The 20,166-nt window shown below is 31.9% G+C and overlaps 1 protein-coding gene across 2 annotated transcripts; it reads left to right on the top strand.

Moving 5' to 3' along the window:
* Positions 1–17,935: 17,935 nt before the first annotated feature.
* On the top strand, positions 17,936–20,160 carry LOC111386851 (growth-regulating factor 3-like). 2 transcript variants are annotated; one of them, XM_023011336.1, is made up of 4 exons: positions 17,936–18,211; positions 18,353–18,541; positions 18,934–19,273; positions 19,694–20,160. In XM_023011336.1, the coding sequence occupies exons 1-4, from the start codon at positions 17,998–18,000 to the stop codon at positions 20,115–20,117; spliced, it is 1,167 nt and encodes a 388-aa protein (XP_022867104.1). In that variant the 5' UTR covers positions 17,936–17,997; the 3' UTR covers positions 20,118–20,160. The 2 variants fall into 2 exon arrangements, with proteins under 2 accessions (XP_022867104.1, XP_022867103.1); XM_023011335.1 differs by having other exon boundaries at positions 18,353–18,544.
* Positions 20,161–20,166: the final 6 nt, after the last annotated feature.

Raw genomic sequence — 20,166 nt, 5'->3', positions numbered from 1 at the left:
TATTAAATTTGTAATTGTGACTAATAATTTGATAATTTGTGATCTAGAAATAATTTGATACAAATTAATTTGATATTTTGTGACCATGAAATAAGTTGATTTATGAAATTTGTTGTTTGTGATTGAAAAATAATAAGCGACTTATTAATTTGATAATTTATGATCAACAAATAAATTATAATGTATGAAATTTGTGATAAAAATAATAATATGTGACCTATTATTTTGATAACTATGACTTATATGATATTATGACTTTAATATATTTAAATGAATAAAATTTAATTAAGATCTAATTTTTGAAATAATAAAACTAGTTTCTTACTTTTGAAATTGTATTGTATAATTCCCATTTATGTAATGTTCCCCATTCCAATTGCAAGTCCAACATTCAAAGTCTACGTCTATTTTCATCCAATAATATGCTGTCAGCTTTTGTTTTCCAATTGGAATACCAAGGCCAGTTAGATTAGTGTTATTTTAACCAAGGTCTCACCTTCCCAAATAAGATAATTTAGTCTTTGATAATAATTTATTTGTGCAACTCATATCTCCATCAATTCAATTCAAGTCCTTCAATTTAAAAAGTGTGGAATATTCTTTCCAAATTTTCATCCAACGGTAAATTGATCATTTTTTTTTCCAATTGCTTTAAAATGAGTCCAACACTGAAACAAACAACAAATGAAAATTAACCCAATTAAATAGAAATTAATAATTTGACAATATAAAAATTTAGTAATATAGCCCAGGTAAATGCATAAAATGCACCTATCAGTTGTTGTGGTGTGTGATGGTGGTTTTGTGGTTGTGGGGTGGCAACAACGACGTGTGTGATCGTGGTGGTCGCAAGTGGGGCTATATTGTTGATGATAGTGGTCTCAAGTGGTCGTGGTGACAGCAACGTTAGTGTTGGTAATGGTTGTATGTCACCAACTTTTCGATATATGTGATCAACTATTTGGTTAATTTGTGACTAGCTATTTAATTATTTGTGACCAACTGTTTAATTATGATCTAAAAATTTGATAATTTATGCTTGAAAGATTGTAACCAACTAATTTGAAAATTTGGGACTGACAAATAAACTGTGACTTATAAATTTTTTGATTTGTGACCAGTGAAAATAAATTGCTATCAAAGTTTTTTATTATGATGATAAAATAATTTGCAACCAATTAATTTGATAATATGTGACTAATAAATAATTGCAACCTATAAGTACGCACATGTAAGGATGTCAAAAGGATCGAGCCGCTCGACTAGTCGAAATAGGACTCGTGGGCTGCTCGGGCTCGTAAAATCATGAGCGCGAGCCAAGCAGTATGCCCACAAGCAGCTCGTTATTTGACGAGCCACGAGCCGAGCGGCTCATGGCTCGCCATTTTTGAGTGACCAAGATGGTCATTTTTTTTTTTAAAAAGTGACTGTTTTGGTCACTTTTTTCAATTACCAAATTCAATGACCGTTTGGGTCACTGAAATTTTTCAGTGACCGTTTTGGTCATTGATTTATTTATTTATTTTTTTCCTTCTATTATAAATTCCCTCTTAACTCCCTTTTTTCCATATCAATTATCTCATCATTCTCACTTCTCATTTTTCAACTTTCTTTTATATCAATTATCGAGTTTTTACTCTCTTATACTGTTGTACAAAATATACAATATTTATTCATTTTTTACAGTTTATTTAGTTACAATTTTAATTCATTCAATTCTCAATTCTCACTACATTTATATTTTTACTAGTTATTATATTTGGATTTCATCATAAACAATCAAACAAATGGATCAATGCTCATTTGTTGAGAGCTTATTCGATACGGGATGTGGGCCACATGGTGAATCCCCTAGAACGCCGCAAAGTCAATTTCCAAATAAATTTACTGGTCTAAATAACGTACCCATATTTGAAGATGTTCACATTCACGGTCATGGAAGCCACAATCCAATCGATTTGGATAATATTAACATTCCCAAAACGGAACATGAGGACGAAGATGTCGAATTAAATATCTCAAATACGAGAGGAAAGTGAAAGGCCAAAAAATAAGCAAAATATTTAGAGATCACTTTAAGTTGATTTCAACGGAAAAAATCGTCGATGGCCTTGCAGAATCTAAGACAGTATTTACATAATGCCAACAAAGATTGATATGACAAAAAGGAATTGGTACCACTCATCTTAACTTCCACTATAAAGCATGTACGGCTAGACATGGACTTCTTCCAGCTGGTCAAACACATTACAATTTGGAAGTCCAAGTGTTGGTCCTATGACTTCACCCTTATCCATGTGGGTGTATTCGGATGATAGTACTCAAACCGAAATGATGAAATTTGTTGTCGCCACTGAGTTGCCTCTGCCTATTGCAGACAACCAACACTTCATCTCCTTAGTGAGAGAATATCTGCAACCAATGTACGTTGAGGTAAATCGGAACACTTTTCGTGCCGATACAAATACTATATTTCAATAATTTAAAACAACAATTAATTATGGATTTGCAACAATATGAGAGTGTTATATCTTTAACTTCTGATATATGAGAAAACCGCACCCTATATCGACCCACTTTCCTGCATGCATAAAAAAATTACTGCTTTAGAATTATTGAGTTTCCTCACAATGCTAGTAATATATGCTATTATCAGTATTGTTAGAGAATATAATTGCGAGACTAAAATTTAGTCTTTTACTTTTGATAATGTTAGTGTTAATAAGGTAATCGTTGATAAATTGTGTAGGGAACTTCAACCTGATTTTGGTGGGTATTTGTTTCATATTGGTTATGTGTGTCATATTTTGAATTTAATTATACAAGATTGTTTAAAATATATAAATAATGAACTTCAAAGAATTAGAAGTGCATTAGTATATATTACGATCTCTCCTAAAAGAAAACAAGCTTTTGAAGAATTTTATGTTGAATTAGGGGTGACAACTGTTAAAATATTTGTTAGTGATATAAGACATAGATGGAACTCTACTTACTTGCTACTAATGTCATGTGAAGGTTTCGAACATTTAATAACTAACTTTTATAATAATAGACACGTAAGAAGCAATGACGATGATATGTTGAATGAAACCGATTGGATTTTAGCTTTGAAATTTAAACGATTTTTGACTTCTTTTTATAAGACCACAAAGATTTTATCGGGTGTTTACTATCCCATAAGTTATATAGTGCTTGAACGCCTTTATATAATTGCAAGAACATTCCATAAATATAAAAATGATCCTGATTTTAGTGAAATTAAAATTGTTATGGAATTAAAGTTTAGAAAATATTGGAAAGAACTGCCTATGTTATTTCCTTTAGTATGCATAATGGACCCCTGATATAATATTTCGGGAACTAAATACGTAATTGATCAAATCAATAAAGTCTTAATATTTGATACACATATAAGAATTTAGAGCAAATATTATGAGGAATGTATGTTTTATATGCGGAAAGAATGTGTGCGAACGTTAGTCGGGTATCCTGTGCACCTACTCTTTTGGCTGAAATTGAAGAAGATGATGTCGAAATAATGAATTTTTTTCAAGGCATTAATACGTTTAAATATGATGCAACTGCAATGTGTTCATCTAGTGCCATGTCGTCTACATTTACATCTCATCAAACATTGGGCGCAACTCAAAATACGATGCCTGTCGAATTAATTGATTACTTCAATCATAATATGTCAATGGACAGAACAATTAAAAAAGTTCAAAAGAAGTAATTGAATTCCAGTGAAAGTATGAAAGACGTTGGTTAATTATTTCTGCAATTGCTAAAGATTTGCTGACACCTCTACTTAGCACTGTTGCTTCGAAGTCTACTTTTAATGCAAGTAAAAGGGTTTCGACCGATATCAAGAACCGATTGAAAGAATATGTTTTGGAAGCGTTAATGTGTGTGAAGGATTGGCAGGACGCTCATTTTCGACTACAAAATAAATACGCTGAAACTGCATGTCGTCAGGTGAGTGGTATTTGATTTAATTATATTAATCAAAATTTTCTTATTTTTTAATCGTTAAATTTGATTTTTTTTAAAAAAAATTGTGCACGTTGCAACAAGTTATTTGTATACAATTTTTCACTCCATCTATTTAAAATTGATGCAGACAGTCCCAAGCCCGAATAAAAGAAGAGGGTTTACATTTTATTTACTCTAAAAAGAAATTAAAAAATGTATTTCTTGTAAATGTATTTCAAAAAACAATTCGTCTTCATTACATAAATATGTTATACTTTATAAAAAATATTAGAAATATTTTCATTACATTATTTGTATTTTTTTATATTTTAAAAAAATAAAAAAAATGACGAGCTCACAAGCCAAAGCTCGGCTCGGTCCACGAGCTCGTCCAAAATCAACGAGCCAAGTTTGAGCTCGGCTCGCCACAAGCGCAACGGCCCGGACCATTGACATCACTACGCACCTATGACCATCAATTATATAATTGCAACCTTAATATATTTAATTGGTAAAATATTTTTAGTTAATTAATTGATACCTGAGTTTTGAATTTTAAAACTTAAAACCTTAAAATAAAGCCCCTGTTTGATGCCCATTACCTAAAAATTAAAATAGGGGGAATAGTATTTTTTAGAAAAATGAATGATTGAAAAAGAAGGAAAAGTTTTCAATTTACGTATAATATTATTTTATGGAAGATTGTGTGGTTGAAAATATGAGAGAGAAAAATGAAATGTAATATAATTTAATTTAATGGGGATTAAACAGGGGCTAAATTGTCTAATATCTGACTTATAAATTTTTCTTCTTTAAGAAAGCCCGACGAGGCCTTTAATTAACAAGACCCGGTTTTTCTTGCGAAGTGCCACCTCTAATTTCTATTTCATTTATTTTATTTATAAATAAAAAAATTAAAAGAAATATGCAATTAGGATTTCATTTCTTTATTTCTTTCACTCTGTCTAGTAGGAGCGAATTGACCAAACTAGCCCCCCAGGACACATTCGAGTTGGTTGAACAATCACTTCGCTGGGACGCTGGAAGCAAGGGTGGAGAGTTCGATTCCTGGAGTTAACACTGGGAGCCATNAACTAGAAAATATGGATTGGTTATTTTATTGAACGAAATGTGACCACATCGACCATCCCTTGTGTTGCTATTCGTAAAATGTTAGGTTCGGAAAACGTACGATTCTCGTCATTATTTGGTAACTCACGAGTGAACCATGCAATAGCTTTTCGGCTTAGATTATGGGTTCTTTTTGTCAGGTTTCGATAGAATAGGTGAACAAATAATTGAGAACTTATTACTACTACCAAAGCAGTGAAAATAAATTTGTTTAATTGAATAGAATAATAATAATAATAATAATTGAGAATTGATGGGACTTGCTAAAAAATATATAAATAAGACTTTTTCAAAATGATCTTTAATGTAATTAAAAAAAAAAAAAAATTTTTTAAAAAAAAAAAGGGTGGGAAAAAAAATTTTTTTAAAAAAAAAAAAAAAAAAAAAAAAACAAACAAACAAACACAAGCAAAGGTCTTTATGCAAAGAGGATGAAGATTCGAGGTTGACGTGAGCTTAATTTTCGAAATTCTTTCTTTTTACTTGAGAACTGGGCGATGTTTTCGATTGAGTCTTTATGCTTTCATATGTTGATTATGGGCTAATTTATAATTAGCACAAATGACGTTGCTTTAATTCGAATAATTGGGTTTGCTTATTAAAGACTTATTTTTGTTGTTATTATATATTGCTATTTTGTTATTATTCTTGTAATTTATTACCTGATTAATAACTGGTCAAATATTAAAAGCTAGCAACTCAATTAAGAGATGAATATATGATAATATAAGTATTGCAGTCATTAGATGAATATTTTGGTAGATTAATACACTTACTTAGATAGAAATATATGTGTAGATTAATACAATAATTTTATTTAATTAAGAAGAACTGAATTTGCTCGAGAGAGGATTTCAATTCGTTTAGATATAATCAATTGGACACAATTTTTAATTATTCTCATGGATTTGTATGGTAAAACAAAGGGTAAAACTAAGGTAAAATCGTGAATCCTAACCCTATATTTCATAAAAATGGGCCATCAACTAATATAGTCTGATGTGGTCCAGGGCAATGTTACTTTCTCTAAAGGGAAAATTTCATAACTAAGAAATTAATTATGGCACATTTCAAAAACAAGAAAACAAGTTTCAAATTTCTAAAGTCAGATTTTTATTAAAAATTATTTATAATTTAATTAGTTAATTAATTATTTTATTAATTAAATATATTTAGGTCACAGATTTATACAATTTGGTCACAAATTAACAATATAATTAGTTACATATTATTTTTTTGTCACAAATCAAAAAATTTATGTCACAAATTTTTTTACGATCACATTTCAAAAAATTTGTAAGTCACAGTTTGTTTATTGGTCACAAATCCAAAAATAATTAGTCACGGATTAATTTTTAGTCACGACTTATCATATTATTGGTCACAACTTATTTTTCGGTCACAAATTAAAAATTTTATAGGTCACATATTATTTTTCGATCACGAATCAAAAAATTTATAGGTCACAAATTAGTTTTTCGATCACAACTCAATAAATTATAAGTCACAAACACAAATTTTATAGGTCACAGATTAATTTTTCGGTTACAACTCAATAAATTATAAGTCACAAACACAAATTTTATAGGTCACATATTATTTTTGGATTACGAATCAAAAATTTTATAGGTCACATATTAATTTTTCGGTCACAACTCAATAAATTATAAGTCACAAACACAAATTTTATAGGTCACATATTATTTTTTCATCACGAATCAAAAATTTTATAGGTTACAGATTAATTTTTCGGTCACAACTCAATAAATTATAAGTCACAAACACAAATTTTATAAGTCACATATTATTTTTTCGTTCACGAATGAAAAATTTTATAGGTCACAGATTAATTTTTCGGTCACAACTCAATAAATTATTAAGTCACAAACACAATTTTTAGGTCACGTATTATTTATTTATTACAAATTAACCAATTATTGACCACATTCAACTTATTAATTGGTCACAACACATGTGACCACCGCCTAACCACTTCTTGCAATAGCCCACGACACCGCTATATTTAGAAATTTTATAGGTCACCGATTATTCAACGATCACGAAATTAAAAATTTTATTGTCACTATTCATTTACTCATAGTAAATTATTGAATTAATTGATCACGATTAATTTTTCGGTCACAATTTAATCAATTGGGAGTCACGGTCACATATTCAATGTCAAGTCACAATTAGGAGTCACGGTCACAATCACAATTATCAGCACAGCCAACATCGCCGGCTGCGGTAGCCAGCACCACCAACATCATCACCACTGCCACGACCACCATGACCTGCAACCACGACCACCACCAACATCATCATCAATTCTCTGAACGCCAACAACACCTCCACCTTGCTGCCGTCGCCACCATGACCTGCAACCACCACCATCTCATCATCACCACTGCCACGACCCCCACTGTCAGCCACCATTCCAACACCATTGCTACCTACGCACCTACCAGATCAACCATCACACAACACCGCACACCCAGCCACCGATCACCGCACTCAACCACAACATCAAACCAACCACTCACTGCACAAAAAACAGATTTGTAGCGCCCATGGAGAAACGCCGGCATCGAACGCATCTACTGCAGATCGCGACTAGATTTACATCAACAAATCAGATCTGAAACGCCATCACCTTACTGCCGTCGTCACCGCCTCCACAATCACTGCCATTACCACCTTCACCATTTTCAACCACCATCACCCCAAAACATTCATTCACAGAAAATAGGCAAGAAGAAACCACCAAGGTACATCATCGCAACCACACCACTTACCCAACCACTGCAACCATACCACCACCACACCTCTCATTTCCCACTACTACCACGCATCACAGTACCATTACCGTCGCTGCTACACAACATCGCATTAAACGCCTGCTGCAGGCGACGTGCTCTTCTGTCGATGGAGCTCTCTTGGTGGCGCAGTTCGTTTATGGTGAGAGAGAGAGGAGATAGGGAGAGGGATAGCCACTGTGCACAACAGCTCTGCTTGCAGGCGCGTGCTCTTCGGCCGGCTAAACTCTCTTGGCGGCGCCGTTGATGGTGAGAGACAGAGAGGTGATAAGGGGAAGCGATGGGGAGAAAAGAGGGATTAGGGTTTGATGGGTTATGTATTTAATTAATATAATTTTATAATTATTATAAATTAAAAAATCTGATTTTTGAAATACCAAACTTAGCCTATGATTTATGAAATAAGATGTTTAGGAGTAGGGTTTTATGTAATTTCCACTTCTCTAAATAATGTCAATATCAATTTGTAAGGCCCAATTTACTATTTTTAACACGACCAAACAGCAGCCCGTACAATGTTTCGGGTGCTACATGTAATTAAAATGGTCCAGTTTACAGGATGCGCATTTGGTGGGCTGAATCTACGAGGATTTTAACTCTTGTCCACCTCTTTCAGGCCCAAATTTCAGTTGAAAGTAGAGAAAATTTCATTACAGACGAATAGAATTTCAAAAGGGAACGATACATTTATAAGGTGTTTACTATACACCATTTCATTTTTAAGAAACAAACTTTAAAAGTTAGAAACTCAAGTGGTAAAGAATATATATAATATATAGTATATATATAAATTAAATTCAATTAAATAAACATTCTAAAACCAAGCATTCAGTAATCATTCCAAACATGACTCTCTAAAAGAACAAATCATTATAAATTGTGAATATCGAACACAATAGAAAAGCCACATAGACATCCGGAGCAAATATTCTCGATTACCATTGCAAAATATAATCGTTTGAAAATCATTAGACTATTCAAGTTACAAATTGGAAGCAATCGTCACAGTAGATCAAATTATTTGAAGACAACTGTCACAAATTGAGGAAATAATAGAAGTAGCGAATAGAGCATGATGATCATCTTGAACAGCGTTGAAACTCTAATCATGAGTTTGCTGTGATAAGTTAAAAAAATCCATTGGCCTTTAAACTGTGAGTTTGCTGTGACAAATTAGAACGATCCATTGTTACATGCGATATTGATCTAATGTCCTACGATTAGTTTTATGTAACACGTGACTTATTGATATGGATCTATGACATATACACTATACATTTAATCTGTGAACTGTTACTTGTGATAATGATTCAATGATCAGTGACCAGTTTTCTTGAATCTTTAACCTGTTACCTATGCACTATGACATGTGACCTGTAAACTACCTATGCGTCGTAAGCTGTTACATGTGATATTGATCCAAAGGCCTCTAACCAGTTCTCTTGAATCTGTGGCATGTGGACATTAATCTGTTACCCACACAATATGACATGTAATATATAAACTGTAAATGTGAACTGTTACCTATGAGTGTGACCCGTAACATATGAACTGTAACTTGTGAACTTGAATTTGTAACCAATTAACATTGATCTGTGACATATTGACATTGATATTTGAAATATACAATATAACATGTGACATGTGAACATAAACCAGTGATATGTGATCTATTCTATTTGTTTTGCTATGGACATTGATCTATGAATTATATATAATGACCTGCGACCGGGTACCTTTGACCTGTGATATGTGACATGTAGCAAGTGCACATTGAACTTTGACAACTGAACTATTACTTGTAACAAGTAAGCTGTGACCTATGACATGTGCAAATGAACACGCGGCTACCACCATCGCCACGATCTGATCCTCATTAGCAAGATAACTCAAATGTCTCAACCCCAACACAGCATAATAATCTTGTTGCTTTGGTTCACCACCAAGTTTCTTCTTGCCTTACTACTAAAAATAAGATGATCCAACATACACCTATTCCATTTTGTTCAAAAATTCCTTCTTGCAACCATCATCTGCATTTTCTTCACTCGGAGACGTATCAACCTAAGAGAAGCAGCATGAAATACATGCCCTGCAAGCTCAAGATTGGAAGCCTTAACTGGAATACCATTAGAGGAAATACGATTGGTTCTCTAACTATAATTTCTAGAGAGTACGTGTTAAACCGAATGCCTTTTTAAGCAATCATAATATTATTATCTATATCCAAAGAGATACCCAGAATAAGAATAAACCACTGTATTTCTGGCACCTAGAGATTTTAAACAACCAAGAATCAAACCCCACATACTATTAAGCTTGAGCAACAAACAGTATCCGTAATTATTCTTCCGCCCATTTCCACACCACAACCCGCAACAAATTCTTCCTCGTGCTATGCACAATGGCGATGAGCTCACAGGGCCCAGCGCTGTTGCTGTACACACAGCGTTGGGTGCCTATTACAAAGAGTGCCATTGCTGTGCTGTGAATAGTCGCCAGAGTGGGTGTGCCATGAAGAGTTGCCGAGTGTGACTGAAGCAACTATGGACGTGATGGGTTGAAAAAGAATTACTGGGTGCAGTGGATGGGTATGGTGGGATATTATTGTTTAATATTATAAAATTAAATTATCACAAAATTTTTGTATAAACAAACTTTAAACTTGATTTTTGAAATACAATATTTAAATACATGCCCCTGTAATTTCCAAATTTTAAAATTAAGAAAGTTGTCAAATAAAAATTAGCTGGTAAATGATTGTAACATGTTCTCATAACTGATTGTAACTTATAAATTGTGTGAATGTGATATTTTATGAAGTTTGATTATGACATAATCTGTTTGAAATGTTAGTTTGTTTTAATGTTAATTATGATTTAGATTGTTTTATTATGACCTTTATAGTTTATATCTAAGAATTTACCAACATGTGAAGTCTGAATTTCTATATCTGGCTGTGGCAATTATGTTATTTAATTATGATCTAAGCATATGCATTCTTGTGACCACCTATCTTTTTCTTTTTGAAAAAAAAAAAAAAAAAGTTACTACCCAAAATTTAAAAATATGATTTCAAAATTGTCATATATAAATATAAAATCTCTAGCTTTGTGCGGTCTCTATCTAATCGTAGTTAATATTTACATATACTCCCTCCGTCTTAATGTACGCTTAGTTTCATTTTTTATTATTCCAAATATATAGTCATGTTTCTTAATTTAGAATATTTTGTTTTTGTTTCTACATTGATATACCCTTATTTAATTTGTCTAATTACAATCAATTTTCCCACTTAATTTGCCTACTTCTTGAAATCGTTTAAATACACGCATATTTCCCAATAATTTGCCTAATTGAAATCAATTTTCAAATTCTTTACTAATTACAACAATAATTTACTACTAGTTGTTGAAAATTAAATAGGGATAAACTAAGAAATTTCTTGGCAAAATTACTTTTTCAATAACATTAAATAAGATTTTCTTAATCTGTGTAAAAAACAAAACAAGCCTATAGAAATGGGGCGGATGGAGTATTTATTTTATAATTTATAGACTCTTGTTTATTGTGTATATTATTTATTATGTTTTGTGAATTTCTAACTAAACTGTTGAGGAATGAAATTAACACCCTGTTTGGCCCCCATTACCTGAAAATGGTAATGGGGGGAATAGTATTTTTTAGAAAAATGAGTGGTTAAAAAAAAAGGTAAAATTTTCGATTTACGTGTAATATTATTTTATAGAAGATTGTATGGTTGAAAATAGGAGAGAGAAAAATGAAATGTAATGTAATTTAATTTAATGTTAATCAAACAGGGGCTAAGAAAGATGAACATGTGATAATATTTATTAACTATTTTGTGCTACGTTTCTTTCCAATATTTCAACCAACATAAAGTACGCTATGCCAAAAACATCACTTCTCCAATGACATCACCATACAATATGGATAATACACCTCAACCGAGAAAGTTCATGCATTATACGATATTCATATATGAATTTAGAGAACTATTGTTATGAGGTTCCAAACATGTTCATATGACCGTCACATGATAAGCGAACCCAAGATCATACTCACATTACTTTTACTACCTGGCCTGTTCAAGACCATTCAATAGTCGAAGTGATGCAAAACCCCCATCCAGATGTCAAATTGTCCATGGATGAGGTGAGGCGATGCGATATACTGCAACACCAATTTGAGGAGAATAGCCATTAGGCGTGTATGGCAAATTCCCTAGAAGATCTTTCATTCAAGATATTCTATGATTGATTGATGAGATCTCTTTGTAACAGTCACTCAATCAAGTCAACTTATTAGTTTACTATTTGCATGCCAACCCTAAGCTATGGGGTAGCTATTTTCAGAATTGAGCCTAGAATTGATGGACGATTTTTTTCTAATTTTCAATTACATATCTATAATATACTAAAATATCACACCAGGATCATTTTTTGGAGGATATTAACCCCCCTACAATTCAATTATTTCAATAATACCTTACTTTTCATTTTTCGATATGTAATAAATACTAAATAATTATTGTCATTTATGAAATTTGTGTTATTAATTCAATTAATTAACATTCATATTAACGTAGATTCAATGAATTTTCACTTGATGAATCTTGAATTACATGAATCTAGAGTTATTATAAATGAATTTATTCATGTTTATGTATCTAGAAATTTTAATGAGTATTTAAATTTATGTGTTAATAATTAATTTTTATGTATCAAACGTAATATAAAAAGATTACTCATTTATCGTATTTCATCATTACAAAAAAATTGAATCATAGAAATTAAATTTTAAGAGTACAGTTTGAGTACAATTTTCTTCTAATAAATTTATATACTAAGTTTTATTTTCTTTAATTCGTCTGAGAATCATCAAATCCTCCGACAAATTGGTACCAAATATTATTTTTACATCACTTATAAAGTATTTTAGAATAACGTGCAATGCATGTTCAATTTTGATTAATTTTCTAAAAAATCACTATTTCAAAATATATTTTTACCAAATAATGAGGTTTAAACAAGGGCTTAATATCTTTCTAAATAAAATTACATGTATTTTATGAAATTATATATTTATATCCCTAAATGTAAATGTTGCAAATATTGGTTTGAAATAATGATAGGGTCTCGAAGGAATAAGTCACGTGAATGCACGTGACACCCCATACATTCCGGCTTGCCCTTCCCTTTCACATTTTCAAATATATAAACAACGAAAAAAAGGGTCACGAGAGTCCCACGTGAGCAGCTATCTCAGTTCTGACAAAAAGAACAGTTGTCAGACACTTATTGTGATGTTTGTTTGTTGGTTTCTCTTTTCTATCAATTTAACGCCTGTGTTTATCACATTTTCGATTTGTTGGAATTTGATTTCTAGAACAAAAGTAAAGACAAACCAGGTAATGGGTCCCACCGCACATCAAGTTTCCACGTTTAAAACGAATGAAGACTGTGGTGCCACTCAAAATGATTTTTTCAATCTATCATAAATAATCTTGGGCCACCATCAGGGGATATTTCAGTGATGTAAAAAACAGTAGTGAGATAGTCTCAGTCTTGTTGATAGCTACAGTGTGAGGGTTCGATTCTTGAAATATAAAGTTGGACTCTTTATGGACATCAGTGTACGGGCAAACTCTTGTTTCCTGACCTGTTGGGACACATCCCGCGATTTACTTCTCTCACGATGCTCTAAGGAAGGGGCGATGAAAGTTCTCAAAGTTGGAGTTCAACCATTTTTTTACAAATTGAAATAGCTGCAATGGTGGCAACCTACTAAAAGTTGCAGCACAACCCATATTTCATGTGTTGACTTCATGCTATTGAGTGGCACCATTGACTCTTTATTCTAAATTTTTACCGTTAATTATACAAAGAAGGATCATGCTATGAGTACAAAATGAGATACAAAAAGAGTTACAAAATCAACAAGTGGCGGCTGTCGATTAGAGGGGCGGCTGGCCCCACAGCTGTCCTTCCAATAGAGGGCCGTCACTTGTTGATTTTGTAACCCATTTTGTATATGATTTAGTGCAAATAGAATAATCCTACAAAGAAAGGATACTAATGATATACACTTCACTCCCTTAGAAAAATAATAAATAAATCTCTGAAAATAATAAGTAAAATTGGGTCATGACAATTACTTTTTGATCAATGAGTTATTGGTTTTGAAAAATCTCAAAATTTCAAAATATTATTCAATTAACAACAAAATAAAAGCTAACACTAATCTTAGCTTTTAAAGAAAAAGAAAAATGAAAACCCTAAAAGCTATATTCATCGTTGCTTAGCGATACAAACAAAATTTGTCATCTAACCTTACAAAGAATAAGAAGAATTTTTATTTTACTGCAACATTAATATTATATTGGCATGGATTTTTTCCAAAAAAACATGATACGTTGCAAGTGCTTAGTATTTAGGACGAATGAACTTAACACTCAAATAACTTTTACACATCTTCATTTATAACGGTTAACGAATGATTTAAACTGTGTGTGTCTATATATATATATATATATATATCTATATATATATATATATATATATAGTAAACATGAGAAATTAGGTCATTTGATCATAAAATGGGGATGGAAACATCGCGATTATCATAACATAACATGGGAACGCTGGAAATTTACAAGACCCTAGGCCTAGACAGATGATCTATATATCTTATGTCTGTCTGAGAATAACACCTAGAGAAACAACAATTTCACGTTACTCGGAATTTTTTGGTAAATGTAAACAATTATAATTACATTCACAATTAACTACTAACAAAGTTTATTTATTAACAAATGGCATAGCCTGCCAACCCTTAAAACATAGCCTAGGCCTCTAAATTTATTATGATATTAAAATTTCTGATTTTATAATTAACTTGAGCATGGATTGTGGTTTTCTATTGATATAAACATGAAGGGGATGTGCTTCTCGTAATTGTTGATATACTATTCTTGAACAAGTAATTTGTAATGCAACTTAAAAATAGCATGTTTTATAACTTTTGTTGTATGAAATGTAAAAAAATTTGACAGTTTCTCACATTGTCGTAGATGAAATTTGTATTGTCCTCAATCTTCATTTCGAGCCTCTTTTGTAGCACATCGGTTGATTGGTGCCAAGATGGAGACAGTTTTAAAAATAGTTCAACAAAAATTTTGTTTTTATCTTTTGAGAAAAAAAAATGTTTCAATAAAAACTAAACACCAAAAATCATTTCTATGCACATTTTGAAAAATGACCACTGCAGTTCTCATGTACATTGTTCATATTCTTTTTTCAGGCAGCCTATTTGAACAAATAAATTAATCAGAAAATGATGAATTGACCCATTCAAAACAGAGGACATATTTGAGCCCTTAGGTCTGAACTTGTGCTTGTTTTCAAAGAACTTTGCCCTTGTTTGATCCTCATTATTTAAAATTTATTTTCAACTATACATTTTTCAATAATAATTTTACATGTAAATTGAAAACATTTTTCTTCTTTTTAAACACATATTAAAAAAAAATCATTATTTAAAAATACTTTTTTCTTCAAAATGTGGCTCTAAATTTATATGATATTATAATTTAGAAGAGACGGACTTTTGCTAAAGTGGGATTTACATTTTCAATTTTTTTGATTTGCCCCGTTTAACGATCATTAGAACAAACTGTTTTTGTTATCAAACTTATTTTAACCAAACATCTTCACAATAAAATATTTTACATGTAAATTCAAAAAAATTTACTACTTTTTAACAATACATTCTCTAAAAATCACTATTCAATAATTTATTTCCTCGAAAAAACTCCTTTTAGCCCTATTTGATAACCATTATTAGAAAAGACTGACTTTTGCTGAAGTGGGATTTACATTTTCAATTTTTTGATTTGCCCCATTAGAACAAACTCTTTTTGTTCTAAGACTTATTTTTGACCACGTAATTTATAATAAAATATTTTATACATAAACTAAAAAAAAAATTTACTACTTTTTAACAGCACATTCTTCAAAAAATTACTATTTAAGAATTAATTTTTCAAAAAAAAAAAAAAACTCTTATTAGCCCCTATTTGACAACGGGTAATTATCACAAAATGTCCTTACCTTTTAATATTATTGTGCAAAATGTTTCCACATTTCATTTTTTGACACTTTTACCTTTACATTCACAATTTATTGCGGAAATCATCATTTTCATCAAATTTCTCATGTAAAATGACAAATATACCCCTTATTTAAATAAAATCACAAAAAATAAAAGAAAAGTTAAAGAATAAATTGCAATTATACTCTCATACTTTTTGAAAAAGTGCAAATGAGTCCACATAAATTATTAAAAGGGTAATTAGCATAAACGTCCCCACCTTTTATTTTTATTGTGCAAAACATACATTTCATTTTTTTTGACATTTTCACACTTATTTTTATATTTCATTGTAAAAATTATTATTTTTATCAATTTTCTCAATTAAAAGCTATAAAATGATAAATATACATCATCTTTAAATAATACAAATAATAGCTATAAAATGATAAATATACCCTCATCTTTAAATAATACAAATAATGATAAAAGCTCCCAAATTTTTTTTAAAAAATACAAATAATTTTCAAATGAATAATTAAAAAAACAAAAATCACTTTTTTTAATTATTTATTTTGAATTTATTTGTACTTTTTTGAATTTTTTGAATTATTTATTTTGAATTTATTTGTACTTTTTGAAAATTTTGGAAATACGGTTGCAATTTTTTCTTTATTTTTATTTTTGTTTGTTTAAAGAGGAGTTTATACTTGTCATTTTACAGTTTTTAATTGAGAAAATAGATGAAAATAATGATTTTGGCAATAAAATATGAAATAGAGATGAAAATGTCAAAAAATGAAAGTTAGAGACATTTTAAAAGGTGTGGATGTTTTGTGCTAATTCCTCTTTTAATAATTTATTTAAACTCATTTGCATTTTTTTTTAAAAATTTGGGAGTATGATTACAATTTATTAATTAACTTTTCTTTTCTTTTTTATTTTTTATTTAATAAAGGGTATATTTGTCATTTTACACGGATATATTTGTCATTTTACACGAGAAATTTGATGATTTCCGCAATAAAATATGAAGGTAAGAGTAAAATTACTAAAAAATGAAAGGTATGGACATTTCACACAATAAGGAAGTTTATGCTAATTACCCATTTGACAATCATTATTTTTAAACTCTTTTTTTAATATACTCAATTTTAACTACACATTTACACAATAAAATATTTTGCACGTAAATTTAAATTTTTTCTACTTTTTAATCACATATCCTTGTAAAAATCACTATTCAAAATTTTATTTTTTAAATAATAATTGTCAAACAAGGGTTTATTGGTTCTCAAACATGGGCTTATAGTGAAAATGCATAAACCTTTGCTCCCCCCTTTTTTTAAATTTTTAATATTCGAAATAGTATTTTTTTCAGAGAATATGTGGTTAAAAAAGAAAGATTTTTTTATTTAAATGTAATATTATTTTATGAAAAATTATCTGGTTAAAAATAAAAAAGAAAAAAATTGAAAAAGAAAGGCCAAACATGAACCCCAGTTTGATAGCCATTATTTATAAAAAAAAATGATGTTAGAAATAATGATTTTTTGAAGAATATACGGTTAAAAGGTCAAAAAAATTTAAAAAAATAAATTTATACGTAAAATATTTCATATAAATATATGATTAAAAATGGATACGAGAATTAAAGAATTTATATAATATGCGTGTCTTTTATCTTCTCCATGAAGGAAGTCCTACGCCTACTTATGAGTCAAGGGCCCAAGGCAGCTGCTACCTTTGATTCTGTTTCCAAAGCGGGATAGACAGACAGACTGACAGACAGTCTGCAGGCATTACCTCTCTTTGCTTTAACTCTTTTATTTTTAAGTTTCTTTTCTCTCAACTGTTTTGTATCTACTTGCAATTGAAATTGAATGCGCCATATATAGGGTCCACACTTTTCCAAACCAAACAACCCCTCTCTCTCTCTCTCTCTCTCTCTAGCGGCTTTTCCATGGACTTCAATCTGAAGCAATGGAAAGATCAGCAGCATGAGTTAGAAGAAGAAGAACGACAACAAACATCTTCTACGAAACTACCAAGACTTCTTCTTAACTCCCATCCTCAGCAACCGCCTGGACCTGGTACTGCTGTCTCGTTACTTGTACCTAATCCTACCGGCATCTACTCTTCAGATTCAACAACACCCTCTGCCAACAAACCTCCCTGTATATTATTCTCTCTCTCATCCGTGTGTGTGTATGACAGTGTCTTCAGAAACTTTACTTCCTGCTATGGAAAGTTTAGTTTTTTGTAGCTTACAAGGTTCTTTTTTTTTTCCCCCCTTCCTTGTGGGATATCATTGTCAGGGATGGGAAGTTACTTCAGCTTGGCCCAGTGGCAAGAACTTGAACTGCAGGCAGTGATCTTCAAACATATGATAGCTGGTGCTGCCGTTCCGTCTGAGCTACTCCATCATGTCAACAAAAGCCTCATCAACTCTTCTTCTCCTCCATATTACCAGTCTCATCATCATTACTATTCCCATTATCAGCCAGGTTGTAAGTTTTTAGTGCTTTTCTCACTCCAGCTTATTCTCTCTTTATCTGCACTAGTACTAGATAGCAGTAAAAAAGCTTTACCCATGTTTGGTGGGGATTACTCTCATCTTTTTCAGGGCAAATTTTTGTTCAATTTAGCTCCCTCAATGATGGTGAACTGAGATCACACTAATCTTTAGGGCATTTACTAGTATTAAGCAAGTTACTTGATAAAAACGAATCGAGTTTTTCAAGAACTTTGCTTTGCCTCTAGTCCTTGGAATATGCGAATTTGCATATAAAACATTTATGCAGCTTGGAATTGTTAAGATTGGAATAATTAAGAAGCATTGCCAGAAAGACTTCATTTGCTATACTGTGCTAAACTATGTATATCTATGTTGGATCAGTGCTGCAATCAGGGTACTGGGGGAAATGGGCCATGGATCGGGAGCCGGGCCGATGCAGGAGGACTGACGGCAAGAAATGGCGGTGCTCGAGGGATGTAGTTGCCGGGCAGAAGTATTGCGAGCGCCACGTCCACCGAGGCCGCAACCGTTCAAGAAAGCCTGTGGAAATCCCCACGTCCACCACTACTCCTTACAGCGGCAAAGCAGGCAGCAATGGTTGTCTAGAAGTCCTCAAGACCACTAACGCCGTTGCTAGGGCAGCAACAGGTGGTGGCGGCACCGTGCCTTTTTCTCTTTCCGGGCCTTCGCCTTCCATGGATCTTCTTCACTTTAATCAAAGGTATATAAGCTGTCTTCTGCTAATGAATTGCTTTTAATCTATAATTAAAAGAAATAAACTAGTGGTTAAACTAATTCTTTATGTGTCTGAAATAGGACTTGAGATTAATCAATTCAAATAAGAATCTTGCAATCAAGAACTAATTGTTAAATTAGTTTATTGATAACAACTAAGGCCAAAATTTTGTATTTCATTTTGGATTTTTTAAACTTAATTTGTGGGGTTAGGGGGAGTCTTGTTTCCTAAAAGGAAGAATTTGAATGGAAAATTCAATTCAATAATCTTTGCCATCAAAATGGTTCAATATTCTCAAAAAGCATTGCCCAGTACTCTTTTGTCTTTGCTGGATTGAGGTCCCCTAAATGAATTCAATTCATCCAGAAAATATCTTTGCCTAATGTGGGTCAATGATAACTGCAGGCCTTCAGAATCCATAATTGAGACAAAGGGTCCATTTGAAGCCCAAGACAACGTTGAACCTGGTGGCCGAACCCTTCGTCGTTTCTTTGATGATTGGCCTAGATCACTTCAAGAAACTGATAATGCCACCAGCTCTGCGGCTTCAGCCACCAACTTGTCGATTTCAATGGAGACGGGAAACCCGTCATCAGATTTCTCATTGAAACTCAGTACTGGATACGATGGAGATGACTCTGGACCGCAGGTTATTAATGGCCCGAGGGATAGGCTTCAATTGAATTGGGCTGCACCATGGGGGACTAATCAGGTGGCTCCAATGGGCGGACCCCTTGCTGAGGCACTAAGATCATCAACATCCAATTCATCACCCACAAGTGTCCTGCATCAATTGCCGCCACGTGGTTCAGCTTTGGTGCCTGAATAATTTGAGTTATGCTGGCAGCTGGATGGATTGGCCCTGTCTGTCCCCAGCC

This window comes from Olea europaea, unplaced genomic scaffold, assembly GCF_002742605.1.
Source record: "Olea europaea var. sylvestris unplaced genomic scaffold, O_europaea_v1 scaffold374, whole genome shotgun sequence".
Lineage (NCBI taxonomy): Eukaryota > Viridiplantae > Streptophyta > Magnoliopsida > Lamiales > Oleaceae > Olea > Olea europaea.
This window is presented reverse-complemented; position numbering and strand designations above follow the sequence as displayed.

Excerpts from the sequence above, each read along its gene's own strand:
- LOC111386851 (XM_023011335.1), top strand. The coding sequence starts at position 17,998 with ATGGACTTCAATCTGAAGCAATGGAAAGATCAGCAGCATGAGTTAGAA. Across the intron at positions 18,545-18,933 it reads TTCCCATTATCAGCCAGGTT|TGCTGCAATCAGGGTACTGG; the intron begins GTAAGTTTTTAG and ends ATGTTGGATCAG. Across the intron at positions 19,274-19,693 it reads CTTCTTCACTTTAATCAAAG|GCCTTCAGAATCCATAATTG; the intron begins GTATATAAGCTG and ends TGATAACTGCAG.